This window comes from Cebidichthys violaceus, unplaced genomic scaffold (assembly GCF_023349555.1).
Source record: "Cebidichthys violaceus isolate CVI_PGR_0920_01 unplaced genomic scaffold, fCebVio1.0.p SCAF_13, whole genome shotgun sequence".
NCBI lineage: Eukaryota > Metazoa > Chordata > Actinopteri > Perciformes > Stichaeidae > Cebidichthys > Cebidichthys violaceus.
Window position 1 is genome coordinate 870,001 of NW_027176296.1, and position 26,356 is coordinate 896,356.

At 42.7% G+C, this 26,356-nt stretch overlaps 2 protein-coding genes across 4 annotated transcripts in view; one reads left to right on the top strand and one right to left on the bottom strand.

Moving 5' to 3' along the window:
* shc2 (SHC (Src homology 2 domain containing) transforming protein 2) overlaps window positions 1-10,248 on the top strand; it is a 17,005-nt gene extending 6,757 nt beyond the window's left edge. For 2 of the 3 annotated variants that reach the window (XM_068707233.1, XM_068707232.1), the window contains 11 exons: window positions 2,001-2,061; window positions 2,344-2,463; window positions 3,598-3,651; window positions 3,851-3,902; window positions 4,299-4,425; window positions 5,683-5,863; window positions 6,365-6,458; window positions 7,188-7,367; window positions 7,464-7,774; window positions 7,883-8,034; window positions 8,493-10,248. In XM_068707233.1, coding sequence (XP_068563334.1) covers window positions 2,001-2,061; window positions 2,344-2,463; window positions 3,598-3,651; window positions 3,851-3,902; window positions 4,299-4,425; window positions 5,683-5,863; window positions 6,365-6,458; window positions 7,188-7,367; window positions 7,464-7,774; window positions 7,883-8,011 — 1,309 coding nt within the window. In that variant the 3' untranslated portion in view covers window positions 8,012-8,034; window positions 8,493-10,248. Of the gene's footprint in view, window positions 1-2,000; window positions 2,062-2,343; window positions 2,464-3,597; window positions 3,652-3,850; window positions 3,903-4,298; window positions 4,426-5,682; window positions 5,864-6,364; window positions 6,459-7,187; window positions 7,368-7,463; window positions 7,775-7,882; window positions 8,035-8,179; window positions 8,239-8,492 lie in introns of all 3 variants that reach the window. The other variant, XR_011102692.1, reaches the window with a different exon arrangement.
* A 249-nt stretch (window positions 10,249-10,497) lies between these two features.
* On the bottom strand, window positions 10,498-24,301 carry ankrd24 (ankyrin repeat domain 24). The gene is made up of 22 exons (XM_068707234.1): window positions 24,250-24,301; window positions 23,951-24,019; window positions 21,841-21,971; window positions 21,466-21,554; window positions 21,319-21,383; window positions 21,145-21,202; window positions 20,876-20,946; window positions 20,573-20,679; window positions 19,804-19,976; window positions 19,182-19,204; window positions 18,497-18,613; window positions 18,298-18,417; window positions 18,056-18,185; window positions 17,732-17,910; window positions 16,307-16,470; window positions 14,814-15,586; window positions 14,397-14,713; window positions 13,611-13,844; window positions 12,323-12,499; window positions 12,073-12,243; window positions 11,861-11,926; window positions 10,498-10,954 (listed from the first exon to the last, which is right to left on the bottom strand). The coding sequence occupies exons 2-22, from the start codon at window positions 23,984-23,986 to the stop codon at window positions 10,886-10,888; spliced, it is 3,270 nt and encodes a 1,089-aa protein (XP_068563335.1). The 5' UTR covers window positions 23,987-24,019; window positions 24,250-24,301; the 3' UTR covers window positions 10,498-10,885.
* Between the last annotated feature and the right edge of the window lie 2,055 nt (window positions 24,302-26,356).

Consider the following 26,356-nt stretch of genomic DNA (forward strand, 5'->3'; position numbering starts at 1 on the left):
ATGCAAAAAAATATTTGTTTTTAAATGCAAAAGTATAAACAATGTAAACCAAAACTTAAGTCACCAACTGCAATACAATGTTGTGTGTCTCAGTTAATGTATATGTGCCCAGTGACGATACATAGAAAAGTATACCTCGGGGTCTTAGTATGTCTGCGTCATGTTGTTATGTCCTACATGTGATGTTATTGTTATAAAAGCAGGGCTCTTTGCAATCCTCGGCCTCATGGGAGAAACACACTCCCTCCCTCTCCGTCTCTCGCCCTCCTCTCTCTCCTCTCTCTCCTCTCTCTCCTCCACAATCGATCGGCAGTAATCGGAGCCCACCGTGCATCCAAGGCTTAAGTGCAGGGGGAGGAGACTGCAGAGGATGGAGTGATAGAGAGGGAGATCTATTATTGATGATGTTTACTAATGACTGTGGAAAGCTGCAGTGGTCCCCATGAACGCACCCTGCTGGATAATGTCTGCGGTTGTAACTTCTTGAAGAGGAGGAGGAGAGTTCAAAAGAGCAAAACATTAGCAAAGGGAGAAACCAAACCGAGCATAAGATGAGCCAGGTTTCAGTCATCATAGTTTTAGTGCATTGATGACAAATATGTTTTATTTTTACATCCTTGCGGTTGTAAACTATAGAGTCGTTCCCTCAGTTCAATCTACTGCAGCCTTTTCCATTCACTTGCATGTGCAAGACATTTTATGAATGGCAGCTTTAAAACTGACTTCCAAATGTCCCAGTGATGCTAACGGCATGAGGTCTCTGATACCTTGGGGAACACGGGACGGGCCATCTGTCCCATAAGGCCAAAAATCAATGATTGATCGTCTTAATCAATCTAACAAACGTAACAAGATATTTTACTCTATGTTAATTGTTGCTGGGTGCAATTCAAAAGCAGCGTTTTAATGTCTGAGCCTTTATTATGTGTCCACAGCGTGGCCTTTTCTCAGCGAGCTGACTTGTACACAAGTTAATTTAGTCCTGGAAAACCACAACAAAAACATTCAGTGGTTGTCAGTATTTCAAAAATGTACTTCAGCTCCTAGATTTGAAGAAGGTCCATTTTCCCAACAGTACTCTCTGTGTCACGGTGTTAAACAGCAACACCAGCGATAATGAGGCCCTGCATTTTATTGCAGGGAAGATACCGACGCTGCAGACAAAAACAACAACAGCCCATCTCTCCTCCTCCTCCTCCTCCTCCTCCTCCTCCTCCTCCCCCTCATGCCTTTGCCCTCTCATCAGCATGAGTCATTTGAACATTGTGGTGTTTTTCAAAAATCCCTGAGAAGACCTTTACTCGAGATGGGGCCCGGGACGCTGCTTTTTAAATATTTACGAGCCACTTGATAGGGGCAGCTGGGTTCTTGACTGCCGTCCCCGCCGTCCCCTGGCAGCAAGAGCCTCAATTCCACATTATGCCACACTCCCGCCACCAGACACACAGCGGCTTTAAACACCCATTAGGCGACCATTCCCGGGAGTTATAGCGGCTTCACTGCAAAGTTGTTACAAACCTGCGGAGAGAATTGCACTGCAGGAAAATAAATGTGAGTAACGATGCCCTAAAGAAGCAGCGGAAGACACTTTATTTTGGCAAATGATAGTGTTTCTTTTTCCCTAATTCGACAGGGAGTTAAACACGGGTTTGATAAATCACTGTGGTTAAACGTCAGTGGTAAGAACTAGTTTAGTGCTGGCGAACAGACCTGCTGGAAACCTTTTCTTGACATTTGAACTGTGTTGGGTCTGTGACCTGTGACCTTAGCCCGAGGGAGGGAACACAAAGCTTCTGTTCTTGTTTAATCCATTATTGTGACGCAGCAGTTTTTTGTAGCTCTGAACTCTGACTCAGCATTTCAGAACGTTCAGTCTCAGTTATACTCCTCATATTGTTGAACGGGAATCCACATGATTTTTACTTTTAGTGTCCTTGTAGCTTTGAGATCAGTGGCCCACTATAGTCTGACCTGTGACCTCTCTTCATTGTCCTGATTAGGGAAGCCATCAACAGGCTGTGTGACACTGTGCCAGGCGGAAAGGGAGCGTGGAAGAAGAAGGTTAATAGAAAACTCATACTTTGCATGTTTCATTACACTACTGTTACTAAATACTAAATTGTTGTATCCCTGCTGGAGAACTACATGGGTAGAAGTTAACACACAGGTTAGTACAGTGGTTTTAAGACACCTAAGACACTTACATGGTGTCTGAATTGTCCTGATAAACATAAACAAGTACTTTGTCTCATAACAAATGCAGTAAATACAGGATGACATTAAATGTTTTCTGAATAAAAGCACAGTTTTAAATATGTGATTGTAATTTTCCTCCTCATGTAGGCCCATAACAAAGCTCTCCAGTCCGTTATGGGGAAAAGTAACCTGCGATTTGCAGGCATGAGTATTGCAGTCAATATTTCCATAGATGGCCTTGGTCTGCTTATCCCTACCACACGACAGGTATGATGTTAAAACCACCATGAATTCATCTGTACACAGGTTGGACTGATATATATATATATATATATATATATATATATATGTATATATATATATATATATATATATATATATAAGGGAAGACACTTTATGTGAAGGTAAAAATATAACTAATAGATACAAACATGAAACTGCCCAAGTTGATTACTTACATTAAAACTATATTTTCTTTGTATTACAAATTTTCTAAAATCTTATGTTTGAATATGCAAATGAGGCATTACATCAAATATATGCTAATTTGCATACATTTCCAGAAAATAAATCAGAACATTGGATAAAGCCAGGTTCAAAGTTATTGTTTGATTTTGTTGACAGATTAGAGTCAAATTTTTTTACTTGCAAATTTTGGATGTCTCTTTGGTATTTGGAAAAATGTAATTAAAAAAAACAAATCAGCCTTCAACAATGTATTTTGTAAAATTCCATATATTGTACAAGACACTACAGGTGAATAGAGTAAACATTTTAACTATGACAATTATTCTTTGTAGTACAAGTTAATGTTTAAATATGCACATTACACATTATCTAATGCCACTTTTTGGTGAATTACGCAGGAAATTTACACAAATATACAAAGTATAGTAAAATAAACATCTTAATGTGGATTTTGGATTTGTGAAAGAATTCATATTATGAAGGCAAAATCAGTGCATGATGTCTTTGCCTGTTGTGAATGTTATTATCTACTGTCTGATCACAAATACATTTTATTTTTAAAATTTTTCCTTCAGTTATTCAATTTCAGAAATGATTTGTGTCAGTTCATTTCAACTTGATCATCGGTTCAAGATCAAGTTTTCTTATTTAATAATAGTTGGGGTGTTCATTGTTTAAAATTGCAACGATCTATAATGGTTTACATGATGTTCAGAATTTCGTCTTTGCTGAAAATAAAAATATGAAAAATAATCAGTGTGTAGCAAAACTTAACTTCAAAAGTGTATTGGCAGAGTGTCAAAACCTGAATGTTTTGACTAACTGCTTACTAAATTACTTTGTGCTTTGACATCTCTTATCTTCCCGCCCATTTGTCTTGTCTGTATCCACATTAATCAATGTTCCTCTGTTTTATCCGCTTGTCTCTTTCAGGTGATAGCGCACCATCCCATGCAGTCCATCTCGTTTGCCTCTGGAGGAGACACAGTGAGTGCAGTGTTTCATTTCGCTCCCAGCTCTCTACGTTGTTGTTGGAATGGACATTTTGGCAGACTGCACACATCTGACTGGATTCCATTTTACTGGTTTCCAATCTCATGACCCAAAGTATCAATGAGGGCTTTAATTTAGTTATATATGTCTAATTTATCTGGTCTAATTAGATTTATCCGCCTTTCTGTTGCAGGACACGCCTGATTATGTTGCGTATGTGGCCAAAGACCCAGTGAATCAGAGAGGTATGTCCTGAAAAGCCTAAGTTTCATAACCACATTTATACAATGAGGGATTGTATCTTAATTATGGATTACTCAGAGGGAAGCTCACTTTTATATGTATTTTATGATGCCACAATTATATTGTATTTCATTTTATAAGTGACATCATAGCATATTCACCATTTGGAAGCTACTCCTGATATGAAAGTAGACTTTACTATAGCGTCGTCTTGACATTATAGTTCTTGATTTAGAATTTAAATTCTTAATATTTTTGAGCAAGGTATTGCCTCATTAGAACGAAGAAAATATAAATTATATAGGGTTTTGGAAAAGAATGCTTAAAACTTAAAAATACATTTAGTTAGATTCATGCTCAGCTAGGCAGCAAGTATTCTCTTGTTTTGTTTCCTGCAGCATGTCACATCCTGGAGTGCTCAGACGGTTTAGCCCAGGGTGTCATCAGCACCATCGGCCAAGCCTTCGAGCTGCAGTTCAAACAGTACCTACACAGTCCTCCCAAAACCATGGCGTCTATGGAGAGGTAACAGGCTGCACAGCCACAATCATGACTTCTATTAAATGATGAAAAGCGTTTTTGTCACTGTCCTCCAAATCTGTGGCGTGGCGACACGACAGATAATCATTGATTTCTAAAATAACAGGCACCATGGTGCTGAGAAATAACTGTATGTTGTAATACAACTATCATATACAATAAAGCTTTACAATTGTTGACACTTCAATGTCAAGGGAACATTTTATGTTATTTTAGGAACAGGAAGTGAAAGTGGACGTTGGCACAATCAATCACACTTACTTTGAGATAAATACTGACCTGTCGTCCTACATAAAAGAGCTTAGTCACATTTTCCTCCTCAAACACCTGATCTACTGTACAACTCTCACATTTCTTTATTATTTATTACAAGGAGACTTGATAGCTTGTTCTTGTATTACCTAAAGTCCGTCTCATAATATTGATCCGCACAGATCTTCTCACCTCTTGGAGCTGCAGTGATGCCACTGCAGACACAAGCGGAACTACAGACTGATACATCAGATATATATAGATCACTTTCGGATGTGGACATGTCATCTAATCAGACTAAATCCATTTGAGATCATTATTGATACTATTAATATCACTATAAAAAGTAATACTACAATAATAATTTCAACATGAATCCTTTTCCTTAAAGGACCCCTTTTCTATCATTGAGTAAACTGACGACTCCTGACTAAGTATGTCACATTTATACTCATGCATAACAATAACAGTATAGAATAAGTGATATTAACAGACTGAACAATTAACCCAAATAGTCCCATCCATTGAGATTTCTTCTTTTAGTTTACATCTTAAACAATAATCCACACTTTAGAAATCTTTTTTCTTTACAGAAATTAATGAAATGCTGAGATATAGGCCAACTGTATATGTTTTTTAAAGCTGTCTTACACTCCTTAAAATCAAGTCAAGTTTATTTGTATACCACATTTAAAAACAACTAGAGTTGTTAAGTGTTGTACAAGTTAAAGTGAGTAGGGAGTATTATATATCATCAATAAAAGCAACAAAACAACAATAGATTGCAATTGAAAAATAGAAGGCAAAACCCTAACATGTCCACAAATCTAAAACAGAAACAGAATACAACTTTTAAGGCCTCGTGTGAAGCTTCGGAGACCTCCAGTCGGGGTCAAGACCCCCAGTTTGGGAACCAGTAGTTTACATTATAGAAGTTGTGATATTAATTGTGTGGTTATAATAATCAAATATATCTTTTCACTTCTTCAGGTCTGTCAGGACGGAAGAGGTGATGTGGGGGGAGGATGAGGACTTCTCTGAGCATAATTACTACAACAGCATCCCAGGGAAGGAGCCTCCTGTTGGGGGAGTGGTGGACTCTAGACTCAGGCCAAACGGAGCTCTGCTGGGTCACATCCACACACAACCACAGAGCAAGACGGCAGCACAGGTGAATCTCCAGGCGTGATTGTTTCTGGATGTAACCTTACCATCTAACGTTACCAGGTGTAATCAAAGCTCCATCTGGTCATTATCAATGACAAGATAAAAACTTTACCAGACGATGACAGCCAAGCTCTTTGACAGCTCCCTCATAAACCGGTGACTGATATGTTTTCTTGCTCCTTTCCCGTATTGTTTACGTGGAATTAAACAGTTAGAGCATGAAAATATACTCCATAACTGTCTTCCTGATGTGCCTGCACAGTAATTGCCAAAGATAAATGTGATTACAGAAAAAGCCTTGGCTCCTGTGTTGCCCACCGCGTGAGAGAAATCACTCCTTTTCTCCCTGCCGCTTATTCAAACGATGGTGACATGCTGTAGCTAATGTTTCAAATAGAGTGCTTCGAAACTACATTATGTGCGGGACAAGAGATGAGAGAGTTGTCCTTTCAGGTATAGAGCTACAAATGTATTGAGGATGTGTTCCTCTGGTGTGTGTTTGCAGATGGGCTCCCCAGCGAGGAGGGAGCAGGCCTCTTATCCCCCTGGTCAGCTGTGCTATGAACTGCACTGGGACACTGAGACGACCAGCAGCTCAGGTGAGACACCCAGTGGCGGGAGACGGGTATAACAACTAGAAATACATTTGTGATGAAATTGTGTTCTTATCTCTCTGAAAATGTTTGACATTTTTGTGACCTGTTACGGTACATGTGCAGTCATCACTGCACTTTGTGCCCTGAATAAAAGTTACTTAGAATTAGGATTCCTGGGATTATTAATCAAGAGGATGGTCTTTTTGACAAAAGACTTTGTTCAATGACTCGTCGTTCAGTTTGTATGTATATATACACACACACTCTCTCAAAGTACTAAAAACTAAATGCTAAAGTAATTGTCAACTGTCCAATAATAACAATATGAACATTTTAAAACAATAGTAGAAAGACTTTTGACATAATAATATAGTGGATAAGATTCAGACAAATTTAGTGTAGAAATATGCAATAAACATTTGTTATTTAATATTATACGGGCCGGCTGCCTCGTCACTGGTTGCTACTTACAATTGTTCTATGATTATAACTTTAGCAATACACATCCACTTAAGGACATAGAGCGACTGGTTCAATTGTCTTAGATTATTTATTGAAATAATCTATTCATACAATGTGGCACCTGACAAAGCTCAATATACTTCAAGTTGTGATTTTAACCACTAGACGGAGCCAAAAAATTTGACTCAAAAATGTTTCACACACATACATGACACACTCACACACACATCCAGAATTAAAACACGTAATGAGAGCACCTGTCTTTCTCAGGTCTGACATCAGATGGCTACCTGTGTGCTGACGGACAGCCACCAGGCAGCAGAGATTACGAGGAACATCAGTACGTAAACACCCAAAGTCTGGAAAACCTGGATTCACTGGCGCAGGGGCCCAATGGACACAGAGGGCCCCGGGCACCAGACAGTCCAAAAATGGACCTCTTCGACATGAGTAAGTCCTGAGGGTTAGTGGGACACATGCTGACACATTTGAAAAATACTATAGAGTGACCACATTTGTCTTTTTGAAACATCGTTGTCCCTTTAGGGCCCTTCGAGGACGCCCTGAAGCTCCACGAGGCCTGTGGAGGAGCTGCTGGGTCTGGAGGTGTCCGGGTCCTGGAGGACCAGTGGCCCAGCCCTCCACGCCGCCGAGCCCCCGTGGCCCCAAACGAGGAGCAGCTCCGCAGGGAGACGTGGTACCACAGCCGCATGAGCAGGCGAGACGCAGAGAAACTCCTGGTCCGAGATGGAGACTTCCTGGTCCGGGAGAGCACTACCAACCCAGGACAATATGTGCTAACCGGCATGCACTGTGGGCTGCCCAAACACCTACTGCTAGTGGACCCTGAGGGAGTGGTGAGTCCGGCAGCAAGTTCATACTGTACATCCTGCTTGGAAGGTTTGTGCTTTATGTAGTGAACACAATAACTTACATCCTCCCGTCTTTTACTGTCCTCCGTACAGGTCCGAACCAAAGACATGTTATTTGAGAGCATAAGCCACCTTATCTCATACCACCTTAAGAACGAGCTGCCTATTGTAGCAGCAGAGAGTGAGCTCCACCTCAAACAGGTGGTCAGGAGGAAACAGTGAGCCACCTGGCCCTTCATGGGAAGGTAAGCATGCAGTGTACTACTTATATACGAGATGACTAAAATGATTTCATGATTGAAAATGCAGATATAGGCCCTTTTCCCTGCAGCCATAACAGGTAAACACAGCTGTAATTGATAAAATGAATTATGGTCCCTTTCTATTTAGTGTGTCACAGACATTCCATTGAGCCAGCATGCAGAATACAAGGGCCCTGGCCTATCTACGTAAGTGGAACAGGGCCATAATTAATCTTATTGATTACACCTTTACCTATACTCTGCGATGATGTGTCAAAATGGCTGCTGTGAAAAGGGCCTATAGGGGTTGTAGGTGTGATCAATAGGAATTTAATTACAGTAAAGAAATGGACAGATTATCTAGTATCAGGCATGTAACTATTTTATCTACAAGCCTAAAAAAATTACTGTGTTAACTTTCAATCTGTGTCAAAAATAATCATCCTTCTTATATTTCACAGCGGAATTCTTGAGTTCCCATGCAAATACCACAGAAAATATAAACGAACATGGAAATAATTTATTCCGGATGGATATCTATGTGCAACAAAGGATAGCAGTGACGCTTTCTTTCCATGAACAATTCCACTACGGAGACTGAGGCATCTGACTTCTCTTTGTACTTTCTCTGCCTTTTGCCGACCAGGATTAACCGAACCATCCCTCGCCTGTCATAAACTCCTCAGCATGAAGCTATTAAGAATCCACAGTTTGACTAATTTCAGACAAAATTTGTCAAACAATGTCAAAAATGAAAGCGACGACGATGTTTGAAGAGGAACTTTGGGGATTCAAATAAGGATTTGATGCACAGTGAAGTCCTACAATGCCTGTCATGGTGAGGTGCTTCCAGTGAACTATGGCTTGGTATCATGACCGGTCATTCAGTCACGGGTCATTCAGATAACAAATAATGGACATCGCCAGAACAAAACTCTGAACAAAGAACAAAACAAATCTGGTACAGACCACTGTTGATGTCAGGTTACTCTGTAGTTCATTTCTGTGTAAATGCAAGGAATGAAAATACTGTGAGACAAGTGTCTGTTTCACTGGAATGTAAAAACTGTTTATTGTAACATTTTCTGCAGTACCTGACCCTGAGATGGCACAATGGGAGCATACTGAGCATGAATCAGTGCTGGATTCATGAAAGAGCCACACATACTTCTGCCTCTTTGCTTTGTTTCTCCATGATAATCAAGGCACCAAATCCCAGTAAAAAAAAAAAAGTATTATTATCTTCATATAGATAAGTGGACATATAATACATTGTCTTGAAAGTTTTTATCACATTTACCATAAATATCAGTAATTTGTGTTTGTAAGGACTGTTCATAATTTGTTAAAGACATGCTCGTTGTTTAAGCCTGTGGACATTATTGGTCAGATTTAAAATCAATATCACGCCCTGTGTTTAAAAGTCTGCATACAAGCTCAGTATATCCATGCCTGTATTTCTACAGCCCCTCAAACTTCAGTGCCTTATTAACTACAGAGACAGGCATTCGTGTCAGAGTGTATATAATGTGCATTTATGCTCCTAATGCAAAACACTAGTTTTCTTGCCATGCCAATGAATGACTGAACAAACTTCAGGATGATCAAGCTCTTATACTTGTGAACAGTCGTGTAAGCTGCTCTTGTTTTGGGCTAAATGTTTAATACTGTCTTCTTGTGTCATGACTGCTGTCTCTATGTGTGTCCCTAAAAAAAACGATCCCCTCCGTGAATTTCTTAGATGCGAGCCATAGATGGCGCTCCTCTACAGTGATTGATATAAGAGAAAGGGGATGTGGACTTGAAATGAAATCCTTAATTTGTCAGGGAAATGCACCATTTTATCAACTGTCCTAACCCCACATCTGTGTCTTCACTTGTCAATGACTTGCTTGTGTATTTCTGTTCCTTGGCCGCAGTGACGGTAAGCCATGCCAATCTAATACTTTAAAATCTTACTAGAGGTAGGTCACACACTTTTTGCGTTTCTCTCTGTGTCATTAGCAACATATCTTTAACCAGGCCCTTCACTGTTCTTGGCTGCAGCCTCATGAATGCACAGACACAAGGCGGGCTACGAGGCTTTTGGTGAGGTCCAAATGATTAATGTGATTATTTCAGATCTCCCCTTTTGCTTTCTCAGGAATTTCTTGGATCTGTTCTTTGATTAATGGCTTTTTGTCAATAAAACTAATGGAAAAGAGGGTACAATTCAAATGGTAGCTTTGTGATTTGTGAGTAGTCATATCTGCCAGCGAATGTAGCAGCTCCACAGTAGAGCCCAGCTGTCTAACTTCTCATGCACACATGCTCCAGCCAAATTAAGACTTCAGATTTCCATCACCCCGAAATAGATGCGAGGGACAGTGTAGAAGCTGTTGCTTTGGAAACCTATTGTTTGTTTAATCTACAATATCTGTGCATGAAGCGAGGTACAAAGAACAGGATCAACAGCGTAGCGGTTTGTTTTTCTTTTTTTATTATAATGTTGTATAAAATCAAAAGGCTTTTCACACAATCAATGCACATCTTCTACATTCTACACTCTCTTTTCACATTCACTTTCTGCTACCACACACCCCTGATTTATAGGCTGCTGTCATTTAACTTATCCAGCCATGAAGGCACTCTACAGTTCTGTTTTTCACTGTTTGCTTATCAGTCAAGTCTTGCGGCTGTTGTTTAAGTTACTGTATTGTACACATGCAGCTATGTCTGAACACAGATCAGTTGTATTTGGCTTCCTAGACGAGGTTTCTGTGATGCTGGTCCCACAGGTTGATGAGCTGGAGCTGCTACATGCTGACCAGTCAAGGGACTGGAGGTGGAGAGAAACCTGCGGACGTTATGAGGTTCAGTGTCCCGGCTGTGACATCCTCAGGATTTGGAGAAGCAGACCCTGCACCTCTTCATCCATACGGCCCTGCTGGGCAACACACACCGGTGTAAGAAAATTAAGTTGCCACATAGTATTCCACATTGTTTTTTTAATTATATGAGCACAGGTAGAGCCCCCATAACAGGCTCTTTTGCAGAGCAGCAAAAAAAGCCATAAACAATAAAAAAAGAAAACTGTGCATGAAGAGAGGGCAAGTGGGGGGGCTAACACTACCACTGAAAAGAGATGCCATACCACTATGGCAAGCAGCCATCAAGCCACCAATCATGCTGACTAGGACATAGAGGCTTTTGCTGATGATACTGTTCATACGATCAGATTGCACGGATTGACTGTAACGCTACAGGCCTCTTTCAAAGTGTGAAAACACAAACCCAGGAGAGAAGATATATGCTCCTGTACAGTCTGTACACCCGGGAACTTGACACCTTTAAATGTGTTGAGCAAAAAAATATGAATAATATGGTCATTCAATCTCAGTGCCACATGCACTGTGCCTAAAAGCATAAATAAGAAGCCAACAGTTCTCTTTAAGGTCAACGACACCTGAGCAATCTCTCATTACAACCAACATGAGAAAACAAATAGCTAATGTGTGCACCGTAGTTGTGGAATATGATAAAACCGATAGAACGAGAGAATGAGTCGAGTCCTTTTTGCCCGCACCTCTTCTGAAATTTCATCCACTTTTGTCTGGTAAGCAGAGATGATGGACAGATCACTCCTAATGGTCTGCACCACAAAGAGGGACAAATCCAGCAGTCAGTGCCGTTCACTGAGCGTCTGTCCAGCCAGTTGAATGTAGAACCTTTCATTGATCCATCCATCATGAGATCCACGCATACACACATGGAAACCTTTTTTTACATCTCATAACATAAGGTTCAATCTTAGTTTGTGCTCTGGCGCGGATGTGTGCATTTAACTCACCTGTACAGCTGCCAGTAAATGCGTACGATACACAGTCACCACCTGTTTGTGCTTTCTCTCCCAATCCTGCAAAAAGGTCACACAAAATGTAACTGTCATGTCTGTTTTGTTGTTTTTATAGATGATAGGTCGACATGGTCTGAAGAAGTGAGAAAAGAAGATCATCATTTTGTCTTCACTTCACACATCCCTAGTGTCAGTGCTCTCCTCACCTGGAGCTGCTGGGTGAGTATGGCGATCCTGTTCTGCAGTGCTACTTGCTGCCCGGGGTTACCGTGATGGGTAGATGAGGAGGAGGAAGAGGAGGTGGTGATGCCCAGAGGAGGCGACAGAGCTCCCAGGGCCTCCTTTAACCGAAACATCTCCTTGGACAGCTCTGTTATCTGCACAAAGACAGAGGGCATGAGTCTGGCCACGTCAAAGGTGCTTTAACAGCAGTTGTTTGGCCATCTGAACTCTCACCTTGCGGTCCTTCTCTTTGACCAGGCCCTGGGATTCCTGGATGCCCTTGTGGAGCTCCTGGATGTGGCTGGATTGGGCCTGTAGTTCGGCTAGCTGCTGCTGCACCGTGGCCAGCTGGGACTCCGCAACCTGTCGCTCACTCTTGTTAAACAGAGCCTCCCTCTGCACCTGGAACACCTAGACCAGTAAAACCACCAGTGGCACCTTGTCACTTCAGCAAGGCAGTCCGTTTGATCACGGCAAAACATTCTGATGCTTTACGCCTTTTAAAGAAGTGGAGGCTGAACCAGGAGCACTGGAGTTTGGTATTTAAAGGGGAATTAGAGTTGCTGCCATAATTAATACCGTTCATACAGATGGATATACACACTCCAGGAAATGGACTTATATTTTATGTGTTTACCTGTGTCGGTGGTAGAAAAGCTTCTCCACCACTGAGCTGTTTGGTTTGGTCGTTAACATTTCCATATTAATATCTCATGCTATACCTTGTCTTGTTTCCTGATTTAGAGATTGAACATACCCTCTTCTTCCTGTTTTCATCTTGAGTAAAATGTAAAATATTTTTCTTCAACATCATTATTCCCCCAAACCTCTGAGTTTTTGCTCAAAGGAAATTCCTGTTTCCCATTGGAGCAGCTCTCTCTTTGATCTTCGCACACCCCCGCTAGAGTGCACATAAATACAATAAACCAAGCTGCAGTAAATATATACGCATTTGCTTTTGTTGCTTTATCTGAGGGAAATGTGACTTTGTGACGATACTGCCTCCATTATCAGCATAAATGTACTTACTATGTGTGTGTAAGCGGCACCTACCAACACTAAATCCTACTATTGGATTTTGGAGCATAAAAGCTATTTTAATGTCTTTCTCCATGTAAAAATGTGGCCCCTTATTAACCTCTGTGTTTGCCAACTTGAGTTGGAGAGGCAATTACCCAGTTTACAAAGTGAGAGTTTTTATGGAAATTACTTTTGAAGTGTCATTAGCAGCCTATAGTGTACATACAACAGTACTTCATTGCATCAGTAGGCACATATACAGAGGGATCAATGAAACAGAGGGACGTACTGAATAGAGAAAATAATACACATATGAATAATGTAGAGGCAAGGAAAAGGCCTTCATGGAAGAGAGCTCACTTTGTGGCATGCACAATAACATCTAATGTGGCTTTAGATGGCATTTTAAGGGATTGGACGAGGCAGACTCAATAACACACATGCGTATGTACACACACACACACACACACACACACACACACACACACACACACACACACACCTCAGTGCAGGTCTTCTCGTGTTTGCGAGTGAGATCGTTGAAACGGGCTCCGGCGGCGTTGATCTCAGCCTGCAGAGAGAGCCGCAGGGCTTCGTGGTCCTCCTTGGAGATCAGACCCTGTTCTGCAGCCTTCTGGGACTTCAGCTCCCTCAGCTCCATCTCCTTCTCGAGAAGAGCCTCCTGGGCTGCTGCTGCACTGCTCTCACTGGCCTGTAGGGAGTGCTGGAGCTCTGCCTATAAGACAGGAAGCGCAACGATTACCTGATTCATTCTAATGTACAGTCTGACCAGTAACATACTCATACGTCTTAAGTTAAATAAATCATGTATTAAACCCATTGGATTAACAGAAACATACATGCTATGCTTTTAACCCTGTTTCACAATTCCTTCTAGTTTTACCGACTGACAAACTAAACACACACTAAATAATGATGAACAGTAAATGTTGTACCCCCTGGTTAATCAGACAACACAATGGAAACAGCTAAAAGCAGCTGCTACCAACAAATAAGATGCTTTAACTTGTGTGTCCCTTCAACAGAAATTGAAAGTTCCTTGTAGTAGCTTTAAAATTGTATTTTGACACATGTTGTCTTTAATAAATATTGTGCAAAATTTGCAGTCGGCCATATTGCGATTTTCATACATTTTTGATTAATTGTTCAGGCCTACCTTTGTCTGAGCCTGTACGACTGTACGCCTGCATATCCCTAATATTTTTTAATAGTTTTAGCTGAACTGCAACTCAGTGTCATCATCAGATTTGTTTTGATTCCTGCTGACCTTGACCTTCTCATGCTCCTCTTTGGCTACGGCATCCTGCATGGCCTGCAGTTTGGCCTCGAGTCCGGCAGCCTGCTCCTCAGCCTGACTACGAAGGGTCTTCTCCTCTTGGAGCTCTTGTAGAGTCTGAGCTAGCTGCTCTGATACCGCAGACAGCGCCTCCCTATGTTTTGAGAGTGGCACTGCGTCTTTCAGCTGCAGGGCGTCCTGTGTCCGGTTCTCCCGCTCAGCGCACAGACAGTCCAGAGCCTGGGCTGCTTCCTGTCTGGCAACCTCCAGTTCTTCTCTCACTGCTGCCATGCTGCGTCTGGAATGCTCTGATTGGACAGAGGCATAATCATTCACAAAACGGAGAGAAAAGTCAATAATCTTGCATTTTACTTGGATGCTTAAAGTATAAAAAACAACACTGCACACCTGATATGCCCGAGGGCTCTGAGCTCTCTGAATGCTCCTCCTCCTCTTCCTCCTCTTCCTCATCTCCGCGTGGAGGAGGCCTGAGTCTCTCCAGATCCAGGAGTGCATTGTTGAGCCTTCTGGCCACGTCCGACCTCTCCCTGGCCAGCTGCTCACACTGAAGCCCTAGAGTCACTTGCACCTCCTCCAACTCGGAGCGGGGCACACACTTCCTCAGCTCGCCCTCTAGCTCGCCCAAACGCTCCTGGAGACGACGGACCTGATCTCCATCTCCTGCTGCTCCTCCATCTTTCCCAGATGTCCTGCCCTCTGCCAGGGCTGCCTCCAACTCAGCAACTTTGTCACGGAGGCCCTTCACTGTCTTTTCGCCCTCGCCGTCTTTCTCCCCTTCTTCTTTCGCAGACTTTCTCTGGGAAAGAGCAGCACGGAGTTCCTCTACTTTCTCTGTCAGCTGTTTGATTGTGTCACTGTCCTGGCTGCTCTGTCCTCCCTCTTCGGCCAGTCTCTTAGCTAGCTCCTCCTCTAGCTCTGTCACCCTCGCTCTCAGCTGCTGTGCCTCCTGGTTTGGACCCTCCTCTGCAGCCCCAGCACCTGCTGCGGCAGTGTCCCCTTCACCGCACTCCACAGAGAGCACCCCGAGGCGCATCTGCTCTTTCAACTCCTCCAGCTCAGACTGGGAGGAGGCCAACTGCTCCTTTAGCCCTCGCAGCTTCTTCTTAAGAGCCTCCACACTCTCTGCAACTGCACCTCCTTCCTGAGACTTCTCATCGCCACTGCAGAACAAGACAAAGATTGGTAATCGTTCCAGCACTAACTTAAACAATAAAAACATGCCTGACATCACACCATAAACCCATGCTAGGGGTTATTTCCAGCACTGATCAACATGTAGATAATATACTAGATTAATCGTTTATGAGAAATGGCAATCGCAATTTTATAAAGCGTGACGCTGCTTGATTTGTCTGATTAACAGTCCAAAAACCCAAGAATATTCAATTTCAACATGTATAGACAGAAAACTATGAAATGATTCCATTTGAGAAGTCGAAACAAACAAGTTTTTGGTATTTTTTGCTTGACAAATGATTTGCTACATCGACTTATCGATTACCCAGCTAATCATTTAAGCAGTAGTCTACATCGTACAGAATATAACACATTAACATTGTATTATTGAAGTGTACAACTGTAACCTGTGATTATACAAATACACATATCAGTAGGAGGTCCAGACACCATCAAATATATGATGTCATGAGTGCACCTTTTGCCCCTAAGACTCCTCGGCCTCCAGCGCGCTGCAGGAAAAATGTAACTGCTCAGCACTTTTAAAAAAATGACCCTGATGGAGACCCCCAAAAGATACTGTTGAGACTTTAGAAATGAAGTAAGCACATCTCAGAATAAAAGTCCTGATCTGATACCGTAGAGCTCCAGTGAATGTGTTCTGTGATTTGCCACTTAAGTTTGTATGAATGAATGAATCATACCAGTCCTCTGCCACGCTGGAGGCCTCGCCTGAAGCCTGGGCCTGAGAGAGGCGCTCCTGAAGGACTTCAAACTCCTTCCTCAGGGTCTCATACTGGACTATGGGGACAAAGTCCGAGCTGGAGCTCTGCATGTCTGTGTCGTCCTTCTCAAACATCTCCAGCATCTGTGCACAACACAGAGGAAATGATAGTAACGTATGGAGGTTGTCGCCTTTCAGTAACTGTTTATCAGTCATTGTGGAGATATGGACTGTAAGCTATAAATTCATCATCTACATGTAGTGCCCTTAGAGTACACTTCACATTTTAGTAAAACCTTTAATGTTAGGCTTGTAAGTGGGTGAGCACCATCGACTGTAGGTACTCGTCCAGTGAGGAGTACTTGTACTTGATTGTTCTTGAGATTGAAAAAAAAAAGTCAAAATCAATGCAGCAGCAGAATTTAAATCCTATTAATTATACATAATATATATACATAATACATACATAATTATACACGTTTCTGTCATAAATGCATACATCATTTATAAATTGAAGCCCATGCAGACATAACCCTGGTTACATCACTTTAAGTTATTTTCTCACTCTTGACAAAGCTCCTCCAGAGCCACAGAAGACAGAAACTGTTTTTACAGGCTAAAAAGGACTCTCAATGACTAGTAAACTGACCTTTATGTGTAAAACTGGTAGAACTGCTCTTTAATTAACTTAATTAAACATGAGTTATGGAATCCCTCCACCATTTAAATCACAACAGGAGGTTTTGGTTCTAGTTTAATCTTTCTCTTTGCGCTCATATCTCCTAGATCGCTTCTACTCATTCAGTGGTGAATGAACACACGAGAACAGAATACTTCAAACTAACTTCGGTGCTTCAACCAGCATGACCCAGTTAGTAAAGAATGTCTCCAAACTGGCCCCCATGTCTGCATCTGATGCTGCTCTCTTCTATTTATACCTGTATGATCACAACTGCCTCACTACATGAGTGTACCAGAGTGCGGCGTCATGAAGTTAAAGTGGTCATGACTAATGTTTGAGTCAGGGACATTCAGCCCTCCTGAGCCAGCCGGGGGGGGGGGGGCACTTAATAATCACTGCACTATCAATTTTTCTTTTTTTAAAGATGCCCTCGGACTGTGTGTGAGTTTATGTGTGTGTGTGTAGGTCACAACATTAGCAAAAGAAAAATCCTCTTTTCGTTTTGTTTACTGCTTTTATATCAGTTTTACATTTTTGTGATATTATCTTGATATGTGTATGTGTGTCAGAGAGAGAGAGAGAAATAACAGGGAGCTTATGTTTGTGTGCTTTTAAGTGGGGCATGCCAGTTGAATGAGTATTTTTTTCGGTGTACATGATTGGTTGTAAGTGCATTCATTCGTTAGGCGTGTTTTTGTGCATTTGTACTTTCTCTGACCTCACCTGCACTTTGAGAGCCAGTTCAGAGTTTTGTGAGGCAAGTTCCTCTATTTGTTTACGCAGCTCAGCAACAGTCCCCGGGTCTCCGGGGACAGGGGAGGGGTTGGCCGAGTCTGCGTCTCCTTGAGAAGTGGCCTCATCCTGAGTAGGGGAGGCTCTGGAGCGCTTGGAGAGCAGCTTCTCTAGAGGGAAAGTTAAAGAGGACCAACAACAATAATCAATCCGTGTACTTCCTGATGGGATACACACGGGAATGCCCATGTGGAATAGCAGGGAAGTACATGCATGCTCTCTATCAGGTTCTGGGAAGCACATGAAAACACATACCTGGGAAGTCAAACATTTCATCCATGTCCTCAGAGTCACTGGCACCAATACCATGGCCTCCCTTCAGCTCATCAAGCAGCTTGTCTCTCTCTGCCTCTGTCTCCTTTAGACACTGCTTTAGTTGGGACAACTAGAGTGCACACACACATGGAAAAAAGTGGTGGTTATAACAAGCAACCCTAAGGCTTCATAAACGTGCTGTTTTCTCTGATACAGGTGTTTCCGCAGGATGTGTGTAGTACCTCCTCCAGGGCAGAGAGGGCGCTCTGTTGCTGCAGCTCAAAGGCTTTGATCTTCTGGAGCAGACGGCCTCTCTCCAGACGCAGTCGGCGAATCTCCTCAAACACCTCTTCATCCTCTGCCTTACACAGACAACCACAAGAAATGTGAACGCCTGATAAAGTCTGCATTTCATGTTACATGAAGATTTACCGTGCTAACCTGGGCTGATTGCTGTGTTTCTGTAGGCTGGGGAGATAGAGAAGGAGATTGGGGCTGAGGGGACTGGGCAGGTGGAGCAGGACTCCGCGGCTTTGGAGAGGGTGGCAAACCCTGGATCTTTGTGATGGGAAACAGAATAAAATGAATCTTTGTTAGTCATCAAATACATAACACTTGTTTGCTCTCACATAGTAGTGGTAGACATTGTTTGTTTTTAAAAGGGTGCGAACCAATGTTATAGGCGTATACACTGTATATATACGCTTTTAATACCATAAGACTAGCATCTACTTGTGGGGAGGAGAAAAAGTCTTTTCCATCCAGTGAGATGATTCTCACAGTACCTGGAGAGGAGAGCGGGGCGGTGGAGGAGCTTTCCGTTTGCGGGGTGTAGAGCCCCCTTGCATTGATGAGGCGCCTGAGGGGACTTGGGGGGGCTGCGTGGGGGTGGGAGGTTTATCACAGACAAGCAGAGGTCAAGCTCAACATAAAACGTGAAAATTGAGAAAACCAAGTTAAGACAAAGGGTTAGCAACAAAGAGGGAGCGAAGGCCAAAACAAAAAGAAAGCAGCCCACAAAAATAATGACCTCATATTGGAAAACATGCACAATGTGATCGGCCCAAGTGGGCCATGATCTCATTTGATGGAGGGAGTGATCCAACACGCAGCTATGCAACATTACCTCTTCGCCTGCGCCCTCAGGAGCTTCGTACGCAGAGGGAAAGAAAACACACAGCAAGACACTTTAACCTCTAAAGGAATGAGATTCAGCACACATGTCTCCTTTCTAACATGTAGTTTGTATTAGTATCATCAATGTCTCTTAGTAGCAAATCCACCAAAATCTCCAATTATAGCATAAAACTAATGTGGTCAGGCATCATCTGCACACCAAATTATCTCCTTCATCTCCTTTTCAAACCAGCCACACATCTGTTTTCCATATAGCAACAATGTCTTTGTTGGGAGATAAAAGCAGAAAAAGCCTTTTCTCTCTCTCTTTTAAAGCCTCACTTCACAATCACACCCAGCTGTCCTCCTGATCCACTTCCTACTATTACATTTTCCCTGAAGGAGCAGATTCACAGCCAGGATCCAGAGCAGCACAGCCACAAACAGAAGCCACAAACTGGATGTGAGGATCTGTTAGATGTTGCTGCCACGTGTTTCACATGATGCTGCCATAAGCTGTTTCATTTAGATTCATGATAATAGGATTATAAAGAGAGTGAACTGTCAAAGGAGCCTTCTGAGATCTTCAATCACGTCTATCTATCCAGGTGACTTCAGGCCTCATACTGTACCTGGAGGTGCTCCGTCCTGCAGTATTTGCATGATGCGGTGGTTGCCCGTTGTCACGCTGTAGTCGGTAGCTTTTTGTCCAAGGGCGTCAACCAGCTGCGTGTCGGCCTCGCCTCTCAGCAGAGCTTCTACGGTCTCAACGCCGTCGCTCTCACACGCCAGCATCAACGCAGACCTGCGATTCCAAACGAAACATCATAGTTCAACGGGAAAACAGCCTTACTGAGTAAACTAGCAATGTCAATTTCAGACGGATAAATCATCAGCCTGTGTGTCATTAGTAACGCTTAAACCCACAGAACTCTATTTTCAATTTGGTCACGGATTCCAAAGATACCGATCAGGTTGTGATTCAGGATGAATTGCAGGAAAACGCATTGAAATTGTTTCCATTAGATATAATGATGTGGCCTGAACAACTGTCTCTAATAATCCTCTCCAAGCAGATATCCAAAGCTAAACTGAAAGCTTTTGGTCCCTGCTGGAGGTCTTGACCTGCATCCTTCCAAATCTACCCAAAGCTCTGGAGACTTCTACAGGAATCCTTCCTGTATCCTGACCCAGGCAACACCACTGCTGTGAGAATAATCCTGCAGAGGTTTTTTTTTTATTTCTAGCACAGCTAAGAAGGCTGTTTCATGCCGCAGTCAGCCTCAGCAGGCCGTCATTCCATCTGTCAAAGCTTCAGCAGCAGCTACAAGAGAGAGCGATCCGGATCCAGTCGTCCCGCTTGCCTCATCAAACCCCAGAGTATTATTAACAGTCCAGTACCTTCCCTGGTTGTCTTGTATGTTTGCATTGGCACCTCGACCCAACAGAAAGACACAGAGCTCCGCTCTGCTCATCTGAGCCGCTAAGATCAGAGGGGTGGCCCCGTCCTGACAGAGAGAGATACACACGATCATTCAAACATCGTGCAGCAACAACATATTCTACATGGTTGATAAAGATGTCTAAAGTACTACATAAGAGCAAATAAAGTAAGTAAATAAAAAGTTAATGGTGATTATCATTTATTTATTCATCTCACATAACAATTCAAAACAAAAGCTTTATTCAAACCCTTCAGCTTACCCCATCCTGGACATCCAGATCAGCTTTAAAATCCCACAGGGTCTCACAGCAGGACAAGCAGCCACTGACCGCTGCAGGAAATGATCACAATTATAGTCAATATCAGATGTTTACATACAGCAACATGTACCGGCCTTGGAGAAACGCAGTTTAAACCTCTAAGCAGCTCTCTGTTCAGTTGGGTGGTAGATACAATATTTTTGTCAAGTCTAGCTTCAGTGTTCCTTTGTATCAAAACTGGTGTCATAATGTAGTTCATTAACTGGGACCTGCATGATGAAGCGATGTCCTCCCAATGGTGTCGGTGCAGTCTACTGCTAATCTCTCCTGTCGGGTAAAAAAAAAGAAGAAGAAGCAATAAGCCATTTCCATTAATATTTTACAGTATTCGTTGGAAATATATTTTACAGTATTCCTGAAAATGCTGTCATTCTGTGTTTTACCTGTAAGAGTCTTTTCAAACACTCTGATTGGCCGTTTTTGGCTGCGAGGTGAAGCGCGCTGAAGCCTGCAACCGGTTATGAAACAGACATTTAGAAACAATTCATCACAATTCATGAGATAAAACTTGTATTTGAAGAATACCCTACCAGCGCCATCAGTGACGTTGACGTCTGCTCCGTGAGAGATGATGACCTCCAGACAGTCCAGCCGGCCTCGGGAAGCACAGAGGTGGAACCTGCCGGAAGGATGAAGGACAATAAACATGTCACGAGTGTTTAGAGATGTTTAGAGAATCGGTTTCAATATAAAATTCCTAGAATTGTTCAGCTTCAACTGCTGATTCCACTCATCACTTTAGTTTTAGTGCAAGAGAAAGTAGGCAATAAATCTTCACCGTTTAGGTGTTTCCACTGGTAGGTATTTCCATGGGAAATGACTTTGCTGCTGCACAATAAATGATGTGTTGATGTTATTGTTTACTTCTAATATATAAAAAGGGAAACACTAGGTGCCCAACTTACGCTGACTTGCCCTCGGCATCCAGTTTGGTGGGACAGAGGCCTTTTTTGACGATGAGAGCGGAGACTTTGTCGGGCTCATTCTGCTCCACAGCCTGCAGGAGCCTCTCATCACTCTTACTCCAGTCCTGACTCTGAGGGGGACCAAGTCAGAGAACGGGTCACCACCCTGAACCGCCCCAACGGAAACTGATACCACACAGCATATCTCATAACAAAAGAAAACAATAGATGACTGGGCAGCTGAAATAAATATAATGCTGTTAGAATGGTGCCCAGAGATACCAGTTTTATAAGTAACAACTACTTTTAAGACAGAAATATTTTAAAATAGCGGGATATTTCCTTTCCTATCCCTGTGATTTGTGGATAGAGAGAGAAGATACCTACTGGCAGCGGCAGCAGGCTGAAACAAGGACAGAACCGCTTCATCAGGCTAAAAACAGGCTGCTGAGGATCCATACCGCTTAGCAGGGCATCACACACACACACACACACACACACACACACACACACACACACACACAGCTAAATACAGCTAAATACAGCTACAGAGTACCAAGCCACCGCTCTGTGTCCTGCCTGACAATACACACTGCCGCCTCGCTGCATAACACAGTTACATTCGATACTGCAGAGAAGTCTGCCACACATAACTTTCTACCAGATACCCTTCAGAGGTCACAGCAACGTCATAGTATAGATTTACATACCGGAGAATTTATGCCATCCTCAAAATTACACCTCCATTAAAATCGAATAGCTCGCCACACAAAAACTCTCACACACACACACACACACACACACACACACACACACACACACACACACACACACAGTATCCCTGCTATATGCTGCTCCCTATCCGCATCCAAAACGCTATCCCATCATCCTGCCTCAGCTGCTAGCGGGGACATAGTCGGTCTGTCCACTGCACCTCACACACTGCCACTTCCTTCCTTTCCTCACTGTCCTCCTTTCTCTAACCTAAAAATTTCTCTGCAGCCTACTTCTCTGTAGCAAGCGTCCTCCTTCTCTCCATGCGTTTTTTTTTTTTTTTGTGTGTCAGGTCCTGCACGGTACCCCCCCTGGCAGCGTCATACTGTAGATCTGTTTCTCTGCAGTTACAGAGCAGGGCCTGTGTGATGTGAGGACTCAGCAAAAAGAGGAGAAACAAGCTGGCTCGCTTCTGCAAGTTTGGATGGACATTTACGTGGCAGAGGGGACATCATGAGGCAGACAAAGCTGTAGTCTCTTAGGCTATGGGGAGTACATGTCTCTCAGGCTACGGGGAGGTTTATTTGTGTGGCTAACCCTGGGAGATGTATTCTTAACTTCACTGGCTATTAAGTGAAACCATTTATGCAAAAGGATCATCCTTCTCACCGTTGTAGTGGTAATCACTAACGCTAACAGGGAGGTAGAGTTTCTCCAGAATGCGACGGACACTAACAGGCTGTAATGGTCACCAGGATCACCAGGATCCAAATGCTCGGACCACATTGTAGAGCCAGTGGTTGCTAGTTTCTCTGCCTCCACCAGTGCTGCAAGGTCACTGACCCCAGTGTGTCGGCCTGCAACAAGCAGCTCGCTACATGGAGCAGGCAAAAGAAGTAGACTCCTAAAAATTAAGTACATTAGGGAACAAGGGAAGACAGCAGGAAAGTGGGGTTCCTCTGTGTGTGTGTGTGTGTGTGTGTGTGTGTGTGTGTGTGTGTGTGTGTGTGTGTGTGTGTGCGTGCACATGTGTGAATAATTGAAGGCTACCTGAGATCTCTGGTTATAGCAGCAGTCTGGAGACAGCCCTGCTCTCCTGCTGCTGCTCATTGACACTGAATACCAGCCCCCCCCATTTTCACACACACACACACACACACACACGCACACGCACACGCACACGCACACACACACACACACACACACACACACACACACACAAATGGAACAACCTGGGATCTATATAAATGACTAGGAGCAGGTGAACACTGTAATATTAGGTTAAAACACAGCTTGTTGTGGATTATATCTCTAAATAGCTTGTAGCAAACAGGTGTACTACTTTTAAGTACTTCCAACTGTAACGCTCCACATGGCACCAACAGATGGCTCTTACCTCAGTCTTTTTAAACTTTGCCTTCAGACTCTTCATGCTGGTTTGATGGCCTCTGCCTCAACACTAACACTGCAATGAACAAGGCAAAGAAACAAACTTGAGTGTTATTGTAAGCAACAGCTTAAGTGGTTTGAATTTATTTACCCATCACTAAATCATCAACAGTTGTGCCAGCATCATTGCAACATCATGGTGTTCCAACATTTTAGGAATACATAAGGAATGTGCCAGACTATTATAACCCAGTTAATTGTAATATTCTAATACATGTAATGTTGTCAACACATGTAGAAACTGACCTGCAAAGACCTGTGGAGGACAGTCCAGCTCCAGGTGAGTTTTCCTTCTGTCCCATCAGCGGCGCGCAGCAACACACTGTCGTCACTGCTGCCTGGCGGACAGCAGCAATGCACCCGCCCCCATCGTAAATCAACCAATCAGCATTGCGCAAAACACCGGATCAACGTTTGATTGGCGATGATGGATGATATGTACTGTCGCGTGCGGGACAGTTAGCTCAACGTGGAGCTACTTTTTTTTTTTAAAGCCGCGTGCTACAGTGCAGTGCTGTTATTTTGGGTTGAACAGGCCGGAGTTAATGGTAGAGAAGCATTCCGTCATGTCCAACTTTGTCATTGTGTCGGTAGCTCGAGCTCACGCTTCAACGCAGGGGGGTGGGCTTATGAGAAAGTTCATTATTTTGGCCATTTTCAACCAATCATTGAAATGATGTAGTGAATTTAACCAATGGCAACACTGGAGGAGCTGAACCCGGAAGCAACTACCTTCGTACTGTAATAAAGAGCGAGGTGAGTTAAAAAAAAAATGAATACAATACTTCGATGCAGCGCTTAACTAAATATTACTCTGCGATGTTGGGTGCTAGTGGGCTTAAATACTTTAGTAAATAGATATTTTACTGAAGTTCTGGCGTTAACTCCTTTGTTTTCATCCACGTTGCACGGTTATTGGTCGTGAATGGATACGAATTAAGTTATTATTTACCTCATTTACTTTCCCAAACTTGTATTCTTTTTGTATTACTTTCCCAAACTATTAAGTCAAATTAGACTCTCCTCTGTTGTTATCAGAAAATAGAAACGATACATGTAATACACACTAGCCACCAAAGGAGGGCAGTAAATGCACAGCAGAGGAAAACTACAGAAATGATTCTTTCAACTGTGAAGCTTCTTTTACAACCCCTAAATTCAACCGAGAGACTCTTCACGGCCATATGCAAATTAAATGCATGACTCTAGAGGATAACTTTTATTGATGTGTGTCAGGTTGTTCATGAATGTCTACGGCATGATTGTGTAATTCATGATGCTGTTAAAGAAAAGCAACAACTGAAAGTTTAGAGAAAATGTCACATCCATATTTAGCCCTTTATAATGAGGGAGTCTTATTAATTATCTGAAATATTCCACTGCGCCTTGTTGTTTTCGGTTTGATTCAATTACACTTTTGGCTCCTATGAAACAGTGTTTATTTTGAAAGGAACACACAACGACTTAATACCTGTCTGTCTGCCTGTTTGTGATGATCTCTCACTGCGGGAGAGATCCTGATTTTTCCATTTCTGTTTTCCTCTCTCCCCTGTGCTCTCCATGTGTCTTCCTCTCGCTGAGTCTGACAGTCTCGCTCTCTCCGCCTCTGATTTTGCATCCCTTGCTCAGTTAACAATCTTTTGTTCCATACAGTTCTGGCTCTCACCATATAGCCAGGATGGAAACAATATGTTACTGGGTTAAGAGGAGGTATTAAAACGGAGTGTGCAGATGAAAAACAGGAATGTGTAGCTGTGTGGAGGGGGAAGATGAGGAAGATCACATTCGTGACAAGAGATACAAAACAAAGGTAGGAAATAATGGCAAAGAAAGGGCAGGAGAAAAATCAGAAAATGGTATTTCTTTGACATCTGAAGAAAAAGATCTTCGCCTGTGGGAAGACGTTATTATCGTATGGGATCTTGTCTCAAGGTCCCATGTTGTGCCAACAAGATCTGTATCATTCCCAGAAGATAAGACCTGTAACGCATCTTATTGATCTTGTTCCCGCATGCTAATGACAGGGTCTCACTATGTATCAATCTTGTTCCCACAAGATTTTGTTTTCCCACAATCTTGTTCTGTTGATGTTTTTTTTTTTAAAAAGCATCTTTTTAGTGCAGCAAGAAGGAGACATTAAACGGGTCGAGGAGTCCGGAGGGGCTTTCTACCCTGGAGAACTTCTTTTCCAAACAAATTTGACATCATGCCTTTTTTTTTTTATTGGCTGATGTCATGAAATTGATCGTGTCTTCAAGTTTACAACTTCACTGCTATAAATGGTTTAAATTAGACTGCAGGGACCTGCAAGATCACATACAATCACATACCCTCAGGCCTCCCTCAGAAACAG